Below are 15,354 nucleotides of genomic sequence, written 5' to 3' on the forward strand. Positions count from 1 at the left end.
CTACTCCTTCATGAATAGACAATCCGCATCCTCATGAATAGGATCACAGTGCTCCCACCACAAAATGGCCGTCCGATGCTACGTAATAAACAAGGGACCCGCAAGTGACTCCTTCCCGCTCGGTTACTATTTTTCATCCACAAGACATTAAAATATTTCACATTTTAAAACAGGGCCGCCCTTTCACAAAACAGCTGTGGGGTCACAAGGCGAAAAATCGCTCTCTGAAACAAAGCAAAGGGTCAGTCATATGATTCAGTACAAGAGTTATCCGGGATACGTGACAGATGTGACAAACCATGACTGGAAAACTGATGAACGGTTACATGAAAAAGCAAATTAACTGTTATTTATATTACGTTATCAAAATCGGAGAAAGATTACAGGTTAATAATGGAATATATAACGAGCAAGAAGGGCTGGAAAAAAACGTATATCCAGTCAGGCTAAAAGGACGCTACACAAATGGTCATCACCAGCCAACCAAATAAAATGGCAGGTTCTCTCATCTGTTTCCACCATTAGAAATAAGTTACCCTGAAACAAGGCCTCGTTCACACATCGCTTGTCCATTCCTGGTGCAGTGTGCCGGTCAGACTCCACTGGAAGCTGTGGCGGTTGTCCATCCGTGGGTCAGCTATTTAATGGGGATAACAGAGAGTGGGTCCACAGCGTGACAGAAACCGCCATGTGAACAGGCCCATACAAATCGCCGGAAATATAAGCTTGGGGCCTTCCCAGTCAAGTTTAGTTGCAGATTTGTTTTATGCTATAAGATTATGGGACAGCCAGGGTCACACGTTGCGGGTCCTCCGAAAATACCCACAAAATCCACAGCAGGAAAAAGCAACACCAAATGGGGCATAGTTTTCGGAGCATTTCGGTGTGGAAATGCTGTGGATTTGGTGCAGATTTCACCCTTTGCATTGCGTTGCACAGGCAGAAATGCAACGTAAAAAAGGAAAAATCTCACCCACTTTGCTGCCACTGTAAATGCTGTGGATTTTCTGCCCACAAGTATGCTGCAGTGTATACGCCACGTGTGTGCCTCCCTCTACAGCTCCCGCTAGACTTGTCGCACCACTTTCCCACACTCATGAATAGGTTTATCATTTTACACGCTGGATGAAAAACCAAAAACAGTTGAATCCTATCAAAACTGAAGTTTGTCGAGCAGAGAAAACCACTCCGAGTACCTTTTCTGTGCAAAACTAACAACCCAGAACAGTATTTAACTGTATCGTGGCCAGCTGGCAGTCAGCAGGACATTTACGAAGCTGTTCAATGCAAGCGACAGGGCGTCTACTGTAAGCTGAGGGCGAGATTGCCTCAGGTCAATATACTGTCCCCTTCCATATTAGTCAAGTGTAGACAACACTATATTTAGCTGTGGTATGCCCAGAACTTCCCGGCTGAAAAAAGAAGCGAGACCCCTTTGACTTTGTCTGAATTAGGTAATGGACTGTCTTGCTCTCAGGAAAGGAGAGGAGATGAATACCGAATAAGTACTGTAAAAGAAATGGATGTGTGGACTGTCTAACATGGCAGTCAGGTCTATCACTTGCATGCTCTTTATAGCAGCCACTGCATCAAGTAGTCAACGACCAAGTCAAACCTACTGTGAAGACCACGGGGCCTACATCACACATACACCTTCACAGAAGGCATCGAGGAAAATGTGATCTTGCATCTAAAGGACAAACTTACAATGCATCACGTCTAGGCAGGACCTCATTTATCAAAGCTGTCTAACAGAAAAAGTGACCTTGTTGACCACAGAAACCCATGAAGTATACGTTGAATGGCATTACCTTAGTCTACAATATTCCATACCTTTTTGAGTGGTATACTAGGGCTGCAGCTATCTACTAATTTTGTAATTGAGTATTCTATCAATCCAACAAATAATCAAGTACTCTAATAACAAAAAAAATTAAAAGAACGTTTTTCTTTATAAAAACTCATCTGCCCCTACCCCCCAACTGCCCCTCCTAGCCATGTCCCCAGCGCTAGTGAAATGAAATACTTACCTCTCTTGTAGGGGTGTCGCTCCACAGCTCGTCCATCTTCTCCCCTGATGTATTGACTATGTGTCAGGAGGAAAGTGCAGCGCAGTGCGGGCCGGCGGGTGACTACAGAGCGGTGAGTAATAGCAAGCACTTCACTCCTGCTCCGTGGTCACATGACACAAACGAATCCTCGAAGCAAAAAATTTGCATCGAGGATTTGTTTGTGTCGAATTACTCGATTTGATCGAGTAATCGATTCAGCCCTATGGTATACTGACATATACCAGCCAGACAGAGGCCAAAAGAGCACATTTAGAAGATATGTTGGGACCTTTTGTACATCCCAATCTACAGTGAAATATATCTTTGAAAACAGTGGACCACTGGTGAGCATCAACAATGTTTTTGAAGGTAGTGGTTCATATTCAGGTTAAGTATCCCTTTACAAACCAAAGTACAACGAGCTGTAGGTTCTTGGCTTTAGTCAAAGAGTGTATAAGTAGAGTAAATCGGCTTCGAGCATCTTGAGATGGTGGTTAAGTGAAAAGCGCTCATGCTTGCCAAAGACTCATGAAGACAAAAGTCAGTGCTCCGCAACAAAGTCCAATTACCTACATGAATAGAGCATTGTCTTCTTTTTCAGGATCCTTTTAGACCCCTCCACAGACTGATAAATCTGCTAAGCCCTTTGTCACACAGGACACTAAGAACCTGGAAAAAAACTATAGATTTCACTGTACAACTGGTAAAGAAATAATGTAAGCTCCATAAGTACCCACATTTGGGACAAGGTAACAATTGTAGTGAAGATGGTGATAGTTTTCCATCATGCTACGATCTCAATATATGAAAATTCATTCAGAACGTGAAAATTCTCCGCCAGCAGCCCCCCCCTTAAATCCGATTTATACAGTTTGCTTGTAAAACAAATTAAGAAGCTTTAGCCATCAAACAGATGTCATCTAGCTGGGTATCTCAAGAACCTTCCCTTCCCTATCACACAACTGAAGGCGTGTGGAGCACTATAAAGCTTCTCCTCACCAGCCTGCGGAGAACCTTCAAGACATTTAGATCTTAGAACAATGACCGCCGATCAGCTGGAGAGATTTCCCAGAATCTGTGTTTCTGAGAAGATCAACCATGTGTTAGGTCAACAGGAGCTCTTAACCGCTGTCATGCTACAACACTTTCACTGCTCAGCTGAATGACAACCCTGACAACCACACTTCTTCACATACATACAGCTGTTCTTTCCTTACAGTTCACCTTTTCACCTGCAAAGAGCCTCTTATGTAAAGATAATAGAAATGCAAACAAGTCGTCAAACTTACTGACCCAAAAAAAGACTCCACCCGAAGTATGCAATCCTCATTGTACACCAAGTTTGTCCACGAACAGGAGAAAAAAAACTATGTATATATTTTTAAAACAAAATGGATCGGGCACGTTGAGCTTTAATATGTCCTCAGCCCTCAAGTGAGTTAGGCTGGGAAACCCAATGTGAACGTGAATAATGTTAGGAGGAACAATTGTTTGGCCGGCAGCTACTAAAGGTAGTGGTCACCTTTACTCTATGACGGACTTTCCAAAGTCATTGTTGTCACTTACCCGGAAAGTTGAAAGATGCTTTCACCGACCGCGTTCAGAAAAAACATGACAGAGATCATCTTGGTTCAAAATCAAATAGCTGCTTGGACAAGGAGGTGATTTGTAATGTCATAGAGCATCACAAGGGCTTCACTAATGTAATGCCACATGTGGGTGACTGGATATGAATATTTACTGCTTCTGGGCAAGAATGAATAGCAGCCTACAACCATTGTCCATTGTGTGCTACCACCCGACATGCTTATCATGCACAATTATTGTGTTGCTCAACAGATTCCTTGTGTCAGGTTTGTTCCTCCGCTCACAGAAGAAAACTCTATCATGTCTAACAATCATAAAACTTTATGAGCATCTGAGCAGTCTACAGGCCAAGTCCCCAGCCCTGGAAAAAACAAAAAATAAACTCTATGGTTAATGGTTAACTTGAGAACAAATTGTGGAGCTGTAGACTTCAGCAACTGCACAGGGAGCCAGCCATGTGGATAATTACAGGACCAGCTAAGGCCACTTGCTCAGGAGTGGGAAAAGCTCTAAAAAAAAAAAAGGAGAGACAAAAGTTGGCCATGCACTTTAGATAGTGGTCCAACACAAATTTGTTCAGTCCTTCATGCACATGCATGCTTGGGTGAGCGTGCATGTGTTATCACCAGTTTATCTACTTTGAGAACAATGGACTGAGCCTGCTGCGATTTAACATGTCCACCCTTCTTTCCCCTGAAATCTGATGTTGGCGGAGAGTCGGAATGCCACCGTACGTTGGATGGAAGGACCCACCTAAATTGGTAGGTTCGGCTGACCTTCGTCTACTGTGTATGGCCTTATGACCATGTGCACACACGGCGGACATCTTTTGCTGCTGTAATGTCCTGAAGTCTGCTGCAAAATCTTCATGCCTTACTCAGAGATTTTGCAGTTGGTGTTGATTCAGTGAAAAGAGTGAAAACCACTGGAAATTCAGGAAAATCATACATAATTGTATGTTAAAGGGGTTTTCTGGGATCAGAAATCTGAAGACCTGTTCTAAGGATAGGTCGCCAATATGAGATTGATGGCGGTCAGACTCTCAGAAGCCAGTCAAGCAGCTGTTTAAAGGGCCTGTGGCGCTTGCACACATCTACTTCCTGAGAATAGGTCATCGATATTCTAGGTCTGGAAAACCCTGTTAAGTGGATTCAGCACATCCTTTGAGCAGAAACTCGAATTTTTGTGCACAGACCAAGCCTTAATAAGGAGGCTGTTTGAGACAACAAAAAAGGTCTGCTTTTATTTTTTTCATTACCACGAGCAAAAGTGAATGGGGCTCAGCTGCAATACCACATAGCCAACTGGCAAGAGTGGCAGACGATTTTTTTTCTAACCTCATACAACTTTTTCTAATACAATTCCAATTGCATTAATAATTTTCCGATGCGCTGAAGAATATCTGTACAGTGAGCTAGCAGCCACTTACTGAACTAACATGCATGCTTAGCCTATGGGGTAGATAAAAATAACCTTTACTTATACAACGCCAAAATCTTCTGTAGCTATAGTCTGCACCCCAGTCATCGGAGGTTCCCAGCAAAGTGACCTCCATAATGTTACCTGTCAGTCAGTTACCCCCTTCTGGGCAAAACTTTTGTAAAAAGAAAATACTAAAAATGCTCTTGTAGAGCCTGTTATACCGGTTCAGACCTGTGCTCTACACTGCGAAAAACAGAACAGGCCACAAACCCAGCAAGGAACCTCATGAAATACTCAAACAGCAGGAAAAAACAAAACAGAAGAGCATTCGTGCTAATACCAAATACAAGAAATCAAGGCAATAAAAGGGGCAAGTTCAGGATATTTGGAACTTTTTAGTGGACATTCCCACAATCTATGGTGGACTTGTTCACATCTGTTTTGGAGGCTCCGATAGGAACCTCCATCGCAGATTCGACCAAAACAAACAGAAAAAAAATAAAACCTTGACACCCGAACGGATCCTATTACAGTCAATGAGGTCTGTTGGTTTCAGTTATGAGCTGAATCCGGCACTTCTGTTATTTTCGTTGTTCTGCTCCCGAGCAGAACAATGGAAAAAACAAACGCAGATGTCGGACAACTTCTACCATGCTAGCAGATTTAGGCCAGGTTCATACCTGCGGCAACATTCTGGTTTTCTGTTCCAGTACAGCAACAGAAAAACAAAATCACTTGACCCAGCACATGGAGGACACCTCCAAAGCATAATGGAGTCTGTTGCATGTCCAGTATGCTGTCAGAGGCTCAGCAAACTCCACAGAAAGAATAGGGCTGCATGAAAAATTACAGAAACCACAATGGAGCCTGCTAAACCCCGTTATAATTCAATGAGGTCCATCAAGGATCGGTGGCATCCATCATCAATGGATCAGGCAAATTATTCTGCATCCACCTTTCTATTAAAAGCAGCTGCACGACAAGGGTTTGTGGACCCACATCCTGTGGATATGCCAAAAATGTCTATGATGGAATAAACCCTTTATGGGTCATGTACATTTCTTCACCTGAAGTTCTGCTCTATGCATGTGAACAGGATGGTTCCCATCTATGCACGTTTTTACAAGCCTCATTCAGTTTTTTGGATCAGCAGAAGACATTTTGCCACGTGTGAACATAAACCAGCTGTCCTGAGCTGTCCAGCATGTTAACGTTTCGATGGGTGTCAAATGTAACCAGACCAACCCAGTTCTCCCATGTGAGCCAACAAGTGACGTGTCCTGTGTGACAACTCTCTAGGTAAGCACTGCAGAGGAACAGCAGGTGATTAACAGGTCTGCTAGACTTTGCACTTGAGGTAATACTTTCTGTTGGTTTCTGTTCACACGTCTGTGGAGCACCAGATAACACAAAATGCAGAGACATGCTGTATACAGATCAGACACCATATGGGTGAAACCAGAAACTGACGTGGTACCACGTGGTCACATAACGCAAGGGCAGTAGGTCACTGCCATGGCAGTGTCAAACGTAAGAGGCCGGGGAGCTGGGAAAAGGATAATATACTTCCCTTCGCAGGTCTGCACAGGAAGGTTGCCAAAAAGAGGCGCACAACCCCTTTAATTCAACATGGCCACAATTACAGCTCCTACAGTGGCAGTTGATCAGACTTCCTAGGCTTCTGAACAGCAAATCTGCCAAATACATAGAGATAAAATAAAGATTTGATGAACTGAAGGTAAGAAGGTGTATGGAGGTGCAGATCAACTGGAAACTACCCCATGGCTACTGTGGACTTCTGACATATGCCGAGCCATCACATTTACCACCGTGACAAAAATAAAAAAACAAATTAATAAAACAGCACAGGTCTCCTGAGATGAACATCCAAACTATGCGTGGTCAGGAATGCCGTCCGCCCACCGATTAAATCAAAAGAAAATACCTAATTTTGCGAAAACAAGGGGCGGTAATCTTTAGGAACCAGCGTCTCAATAAGCCAAGGGGACTATAGTGGGCCAGGAGAAACTTACATGGGCATCAACAGGTTCAGGTTCCATTACAGTTCTTGAGAGCGCATGTGCCTTAAGAGATTCAACTAAGGGCTCATGCAGACAAGGTGTATTGCGGTTCTGGGCTTCTACAGAGGTGTATGAGCCTCTACACCGTACCTCTGTATGCGTCCAATCTCAGAGGCGTACTCTGTGGAACAGACTCCAAAGGAATTCACCCTAAGAATCCGCTCTAGTGAAGAACACCTTCTTATATCAGACATGCTCTGATGTAGTCCCTACGATAGAGCTCAGAGGCTTTCCAGCTGTCATCGTCATGAGCCCTTGCAGTCAAGTATAGCTACTGTCCAAAAGACATCACGGGAACGTTATGGGCCACCTCAATGGCCGGCTTCAGATCTTCATTACTTTGAATAAATGAAAACTAGAAATAATATCAAAAGGGCGGTCAGGACTGAAGAATTTTCATAAAGAAACAACCAGTTTAATCTTCAGAGGAAAAGTTGGCATAAGATATTGATTAAAGTAGATAGTCTTCTAAAGAGGGTGTGCGTCTTGGCCCTCTGCCTGGTCTTACCGGGAACCAAACGTAGGTTTCTCTACCACCTCAACATAGCCAAGTCACCACTAAACACCAGCCCGGGTACAATTTCTACATCAGTACCTTGAAGAACAAGCTACATACACAGCAAGGGTTTCTATGTAGGCCTGGCCAAAAGGTTGCCACCTAAAATCCAATCCCACACAAAGACAACCAGCGGGTTACTTGGATACTGAATGCAGGCAAGGCCAAGGTAAAGAATAAAGCAGCGCCGTGTGCATTGTCTTCCCAGTCCACAGAGACAAACAGAAGCCTGCGGTTGGGTAAACCCAGCAATTAGCACAGCTTATTCTCACAGGCCTCAAGTCAAGTCTAGACTACAAAGGGCAACACCTGCAGTCCTATGTAAAGCATAGATTACGAAATCGCCAAGAGTTGTTCCAAGTGGCAAGATCAATTATGCTACATCTGTACAGCTGACCATACACATCAGATACTGGTAAGGCTACTTTCACACTAGCGTTCGGAGCGGGTCCGTCTGATGTTTCATCAGACGGATCCGCTCCTATAATGCAGACGTTTGCATCCGTTCAGAACGGATCCGTCTGCATTATAACTGCATTTATAAAATTTCTAAGTGTGAAAGTAGCCTGAGCAGATCCGTTCAGACTTTACATTGAAAGTCAATGGGGACGGATCCGCTTGAAGATTGAGCCATATGGTGTCATCTTCAAGCGGATCCGTCCCCATTGACTTCCATTATAAGTCTGGACGGATCCGCTCGCCTCCGCACGGCCAGGCGGACACCCGAACGCTGCTTGCAGCGTTCAGGTGTCCGCTCACTGAGCGGAGCGGAGGCTGAGCGCTGGCAGACGGATGCATTCTCAGTGGATCCGCCTCCACTGAGAATGCATTAGGGCCAGACGGCTGCGTTCAGGGCTGCTTGTGAGCCCCTTCAAACGGAGCTCACGAGCGGACACCTGAACGCAGGTGTGAAAGTAGCCTAAGACTGGTAACTGACCTAATGTGTATGGGGACCTCTCGGTACCTGCCTGATAAGGATAAGGCTGCTGGATTTCAACATGTCCAATCCTTTTTATTGTCAGGGAGATAAGCAGCCACCAGAGAAGCCTGGCAGTAGCTTATTTCCCACTACCTGTAGATAAGATATGCCAAGGCAAGTATATAGGGGGAGCGAGTAGCTGTAGTAGTATTTTTTATAGATCTTCCTCTGGCAGTGTATGTGGACTTCCTAAATTCCCTCTATTATCTGCCGGATAAGGATCAGGCTGTTTGATTTCAACAGGTCTGATCTTTTTTGTTTTCAGGGAGATAAGCTGCCATCAGAGAAGCCTGGCAGTAGATAAGAGCATATATGTGTGTATGTAGGGGAGAGAGGTGGAATAGAGCAGAGGTAGTATTTTTTTTTTTATAGATCTTCCTCTGGCAGTGGTTCATCACCCTCTCCTTATACATGTACCCATCATTCAGATCCTCCCTGTAGGACTTTCTCACCATAGAGGAAGACAAAGTAACTAACAAGACAGATTTTGCTCAGAAGAATTCCTGGCTGGTCTGTATATAAACAGGAAGCTGAAGGGAGATAAGGCCAGGACAGCGCACCCTGTAAACTCACCAGACTGTCCTGACAAAGGTCAAGTCCTTGAGGAGATCCGGTTATTCTAAGGTGAGACCAAGACACCAGCATGCAGTTCCAGGACATGAGAATCTATTCTTAGTGGATATCACAAAGAACGGTTCCAGGGAACAGATTTACGCTATTAACACCTTATCGTTTAAGGTCAGTGCCTGGGCAGAAACGTCTGACAACAAGCCACAGATGCCACCTCATCACATGTTCAGTTACAGGTCAATAGCATTAGATGTGTCTCTATGAGGATCAGCATGTCTGGGCTCAGAGTGGCTACAAAGTGAATGTCTGACCCTGGAGGACCTGATTCTTCTGGGCATTACATGGACAGCCTTCCGATTCCAATGGGAACTACAGTATGTGATGCTTACTTTCACCCGTGGTGGCGCTGTGGGGAAGTGGAACACCTTCCACTGGCTGATCCAACAGATCATAAGTGATCACTGGGGGTCCCGGCAGTGGGACACCCCGAGACCACACTGTAGTGACCTCACATATTAGATAAATGTTGGCCAAACCCAGTGGGACCAGACAACTGTCTAGCGTGTGGGTGTCCCAACTAACCCCCCACCAAGACAATGGATGTTTTGAGAAAGAATAGCTGGACATGTAGGATTTCAACATGTCCGATCCTTTTGTTCTTAAGGATGATCGGCTGCCAATAGGTAATTCTCATAGTGTACGATAGGGGCATGCAACCTTTAACACTCCCAGCATGCACATCTGCTCGGCTACCCTTGTAATCCCCACCTAAATGAATGGCGATTCTGATAGCACAGCTGGAGCGCCAGAGATCGCCGAGTCCTGATGTACACATCCTGTTGTAGAAACAGGATGTCCTATCATATGGCCGCTGCAAAAATCCAGTAGCCATAGAGGCGCGACAGCTTAAAATGTGAACGGAATATAGGATTTCCAAAACCGGTAGTGTGACCCAAGCGTTTGGACGATTCCTTTTTGCTAGAAGAGGACCTGTGACCATTCATGGCATGTCTGTTATAGCAAATACTCATTCCCCATAAAATAATTCTGGAGCACCTTTTCTTAGAACGCTGCCTTATGCTGCTCCTCTGTTATTCCTCCTAGAAATGTATTCAGAAAATGTCAAACTCTGTTATTTTGTGTGTCCCTGCAAAGTCTGACACTGGCAGCACTGATTGGACCCTGGGGGTATGTGCTGGGACACCCCCCACCTGATGATAAATACACATTTGTAATAACAGAGGACAGAATGCATGGTTCTCAAAGAATGCTGCTGAACTTTTATATTATGGGGAATACAATGAGTTACTAAAATCAGATACGTCAGGAATGGTGACCACGTTAAGGGGTCCTCTAACCAGAAGGAATTGTCTGAACCTGAGCCACACTATTTATGCCGGTGGCACGACACGAACTACATATACCAGTTCTGGAAATCCAATTTTCCTTCCAGGTTTTAAAGGGAACCTGTCATCGGGATTTTGGGTATAGAGCTGAGGACATGGGTTGTTAGATGGCCGCTAGCACATCCGCAATACCCAGTCCCCATAGCTCTGTGTGCTTTAATTGTGCAAAAAACACGATTTGATACTTATGCAAATTAACATAAGAGTCATATCTTACTTGTGTGGCCAGAGAAGAGTCATATTTTCAAGCTCTGACTCATCTCAGGTTAATTTGCATATGTATAAAAATAATTTTTTAATAAAAGCACACAGAGCTATGGGGACTGGGTATTGCGGATGTGCTAGCGGCCATCTAGCAACCCATGTCCTCAGCTCTATACCCAAAATCCCGGTGACAGGTTCCCTTTAAGCTGCCGCACCTCCATGGCTCCTTGACGCTTGCAGCAGTGGCCATACAGCAGGACATCCTGTTTCCAGGATGATGTCAGGAAGAGCGGTCACAATCAGCTTCTTCCATTTATGAAGAGACCGTGCGGAAAAGTGCGACAGCACAGGAGTGAATATTGCCGAGAAACCCACCGCACCACACAAACCTGTGCAAGAGGCTGCCGGACAAGTCACAAAAGACCCTCACATGAAGTACAGAAAACAGAATCACTGCATATGAAGCGCCGCCATACACCAATCTACACAACACATTTAATAAACAGCAAACACCAGTGTCAGGCAGCTGCTGCCAAGGCCAATAAGATAATGGGTTGCATCAGAAGGGGCATAGATGCCCGTGATGAGAACATAGTCCTACCACTTTACAAATCACTGGTCAGACCACACATTGAGTACTGTCTACAGTTCTGGGTTCCTCTGAACAAGGCAGACATAGCAGAGCTGGAGAGGGTTCAGAGGAGGGCAACTAAAGTAATAACTGGAATGGGGCAACTACAGTACCCTGAAAAATTATCAACTTTTGAGTTATTCACTTTAGAAAAAAGACGACTTAGAGGAGATCTAATTACTATGTATAAATATATCAGGGGTCAGTACAGAGATCTATCCCATCAGCTATTTATCCCCAGGACTGTGACGAGGGGACATCCTCTGCGTCTGGAGGAAAGAAGGTTTGTACACAAACATAGAAGAGGATTCTTTACGGTAAGAGCAGTGAGACTATGGAACTCTCTGCCTGAGGAGGTGGTGATGGTGAGTACAATAAAGGAATTCAAGAGGGGCCTGGATGTATTTCTGGAGTGTAATAATATTACAGGCTATAGCTACTAGAGAGAGATCGTTGATCCAGGGAGTTATCTGATTGCCTGATTGGAGTCGGGAAGGAATTTTGTATTCCCCTAAAGTGGGGAAAATTGGCTTCTACCTCACAGTTTTTTTTTTGCCTTCCTCTGGATCAACTTGCAGGATAACAGCCCGAACTGGATGGACAAATGTCTTTTTTTCGGCCTTATGTACTATGTTACAAAGAAGAGATGGCGCGTTTAGTCAGGGCTTCTGTCCTACAAGACTCAGCTGTGTGCAAGACAGAAACAAATAGACCCATTGAGAAGATTTCGGCATCAATAGAAGCTTGTGGTGAGATTCCCTGAAGTGGGCACGAGGTCCTGTACAAGACCTATTGTCTTATGTATGAAACTATGTGCCCCCGGGGACAAGCTCCCTGGGACGTCACATTAGGCGGGAGAGTAAGGAAATTATACATAATAAGACCCCCGGCGGCAGCTGCACCATCCCTCCTGCACATCAGTTCAGCTCCTCTCCATTATCTGCTGCCTGCAATTCCATCTTCCTCCACTAGTAGACAAGACACCAGGGCACAGTCCCTTTAAATCCTTTACACGACCAGTAATTCACTTGTGTTTTTCTTTTACTGTCAAGAACCCTGACCCCATAGCATGGTACAGCACACATGGACAATGGGGATCAGGGCCGAAAGGAGCAACCAGGGAGAGAGATCCCAGCAGAACAATCACTGGTCCTAGGGACTGAGGAATGTCTCCAGCACCTGAAAAGCTTTAGTTGCAAACCAGATCAAGAAATCAAACTACTAATGACCAATCAACCAGATTAGCAACCTGACCCCAGATGATCAAACCAGACCAGTGATGACCACAGCAAAGCACTAACAAGCTACTGATGACTGAACCACAATGACCAGATCAATCATCACCAAACTAGACCACTAACCAAACTGGCTATGACCAAAGTACAGTAAACCACCAACCTGATCACTAACCACACCACTAATGGACAACCCAACCGAACCAGATCAGTGATCAACAAACTAGATCACTGACCAGACCAGTGATGACCACAGTAAATCACCAACCAGATCACTAACAAACTACTGATGAGCAAACCGCAATAACCAGATCACTGATCACCAGACTAGATCACTAACACAAAAAAGTACAGTAAATCACAACCAGATCACTGGTCCAAACTAGATTATAAACCAGTTCAGTGATGCCCACAGTAAATCGCCAACTAGATTGGTGATCCAGCCTTGTGGTCACTAAAGTACCAACCAGATCAATGATCCCCCTACCAGATCAGTCAGCAGACGGGATCCCGGTCACTACTTACAGCTGGTTGATGGTGTTCTGGGAGATGACGGCATTCTCGGAGAAGTGTGGGATCATCTTCCCCGCACACGCCGCGCACAGGTGTCCGCTGCCTTCCTGCCGGTCCCCGGGTAACGTGCCGCTCACTGTCATGGGGAAGTGTCCCGCAGGGCTCTGCCCGCAGCGGCACATGAGCTCAGCGGCTGCCGCTCTCCGCTCCGGTCCCCGGGCTGCACATCCCGGCAGCGGCTCCGTCACTCCTGCAGGAAACTTGTAGGGAAGTGGTGATCGCGGAGGTAGCGGGGTGGCCGGCGTGTGTCACCCGTGCAGGAGCTCACTGGTGGCCGCCTCCGATGCTCTGGACCTGGGCAGGATCATGCCCGAGCAGAGCCCCCTGAGATGACATGCCAGCCTGAGCCCAGCCACTCTCACACTGCGCTTCCTGCTGCCCCGGCTCCGGCTGCCGAGTCCTGCGCATGCGCACTCACTGCTCCCCTCACCTCCGCCTCCTCCTGTCTTATCAACGTCCTGCGGGTGAGGGGGCCCTTCTGTGTCCTGTCCTGCCCTGCCCCCACCACATCTGGCCAGGTGAAGGGGCCCCTCCTGTGCCCCGCCCCCACCACATCTGGCCAGGTGAAGGGGCCCCTCCTGTGCCCCACCACATCTGGCCAGGTGAAGGGGCACCCCATGTGCTCCGCCCCCACCACATCTGGCCAGGTGAGGGGCACCCCATGTGCCCCGCCCCCACCACATCTGGCCAGGTGAGGGGCACCCCATGTGCCCCGCCCCCATCACATCTGGCCAGGTGAGGGGGCCCCTCCTGTGCCCCGCCCCATCACATCTGGCCAGGTGAGGGGGCCCCTCCTGTGTCCTGCCCTAACCACACATGGCCAGGTAAGGGGGCCCCTCCTGTGTCCTGCACCCATCACCCCCTGTGTCCTGCCCCAACCACATCTGGCCAGGTCAGGAAGCACTCCCTGTGTCCTGCCCCAACCACATCTGGCCAGGTCAGGAAGCACTCCCTGTGTCCTGCACCCAACACCCCCTGTGTCCTGCACCCAACACCCCCTGTGTCCTGCACCCAACACCCCCTGTGTCCTGCACCCAACACCCCCTGTGTCCTGCACCCAACACCCCCTGTGTCCTGCACCCAACACCCCTGGCCAGGCCCAGTAACTTCATTATAAACTTCCTGACAACCAATATTTACTGCTTAAAGGGGATTTCCACTACAGTCAGCGTATAGGATGTGCCATACCCACTTCAGCCCCCAGTATGCCCAGAACTGGGGTGTGTGCCCCCCACATACCTATAGTGAATGGGAGATACAGAAACAACCAGCGCACTTCAGTCAGACCCCACTAATTAGAGAAAGCCTACACCATCCATCATCATCAATGTCTGTCGTGGGAAACGGCTTAAAACTATACATCCCCATCTCAGAAAATGATGGGAGTATTGCTGCGACATGCCTTCACTTTCAAATGCTGGGACCCCCATCAATCCAGAGCGCTGATTGGTGCTGCCCCCACCACTGAAACAAGGCCACACTCCCCGGTACAGGGTTACAGAGCACCTGTCAGCAGGATTGCATTATAAAACAGCATACTGCCTGGTAGGGTTGATCCTGCTGATTGGAATGACACTCTGTTGCAGCATTCTTGAGAAAAAGACTTTGTCGTTATGTAAATGAGAGCTTAGGTGCAGGGGCGAGGCCTGGACAGCCGGTGCACCTCAGCCACGTCCACGGGTGCACCAAAACACTTATTTTGCATAAGGAATAACGTTTTTTTCTAGTCTGAAACACCACAAACCGATTTTCATAAGACATGTATCATTCCAATCATCAGGATCAACCCTAATAGGGTTATCCTGCTGACAGGTACTCTTCTCCTCTGGACATTCACTTCTATGGGGCTCCTGTTCCGGCACCTCTATGAGTGCACTCCAGAAGTAGACACCCCAAACATCATCATATAACACCTGGATCAGCTCTAAGCCTCATGCACACAAGCTGTGTCCGTTTTTCCCTCTGCAAACCGCAGATCCGCAAAATACGGATGCGGTCTGTGCAGGCCCAAAAACGGATGCAGAATGTCCGTTTAGCAAAAACAGAACATGTCCTAGGC

The 15,354-nt window shown here is 46.6% G+C and overlaps 1 protein-coding gene across 2 annotated transcripts in view; it reads right to left on the reverse strand.

Moving 5' to 3' along the window:
- Positions 1-15,354, reverse strand: part of SSH2 (slingshot protein phosphatase 2) — a 218,906-nt gene that overhangs the window by 50,907 nt on the left and 152,645 nt on the right. The window contains exon 1 of one of the 2 annotated variants that reach the window (XM_044283787.1): positions 13,248-13,680. The exons of the other annotated variant lie outside the window; for it this stretch is intronic. Coding sequence (XP_044139722.1) covers positions 13,248-13,417 — 170 coding nt within the window. The 5' untranslated portion in view covers positions 13,418-13,680. Of the gene's footprint in view, positions 1-13,247; positions 13,681-15,354 lie in introns of those variants that run through there. 2 annotated transcript variants of the gene reach the window in all.

The sequence above is a fragment of the Bufo gargarizans genome, chromosome 3 (genome assembly GCF_014858855.1).
Source record: "Bufo gargarizans isolate SCDJY-AF-19 chromosome 3, ASM1485885v1, whole genome shotgun sequence".
NCBI classification, from domain to species: domain Eukaryota; kingdom Metazoa; phylum Chordata; class Amphibia; order Anura; family Bufonidae; genus Bufo; species Bufo gargarizans.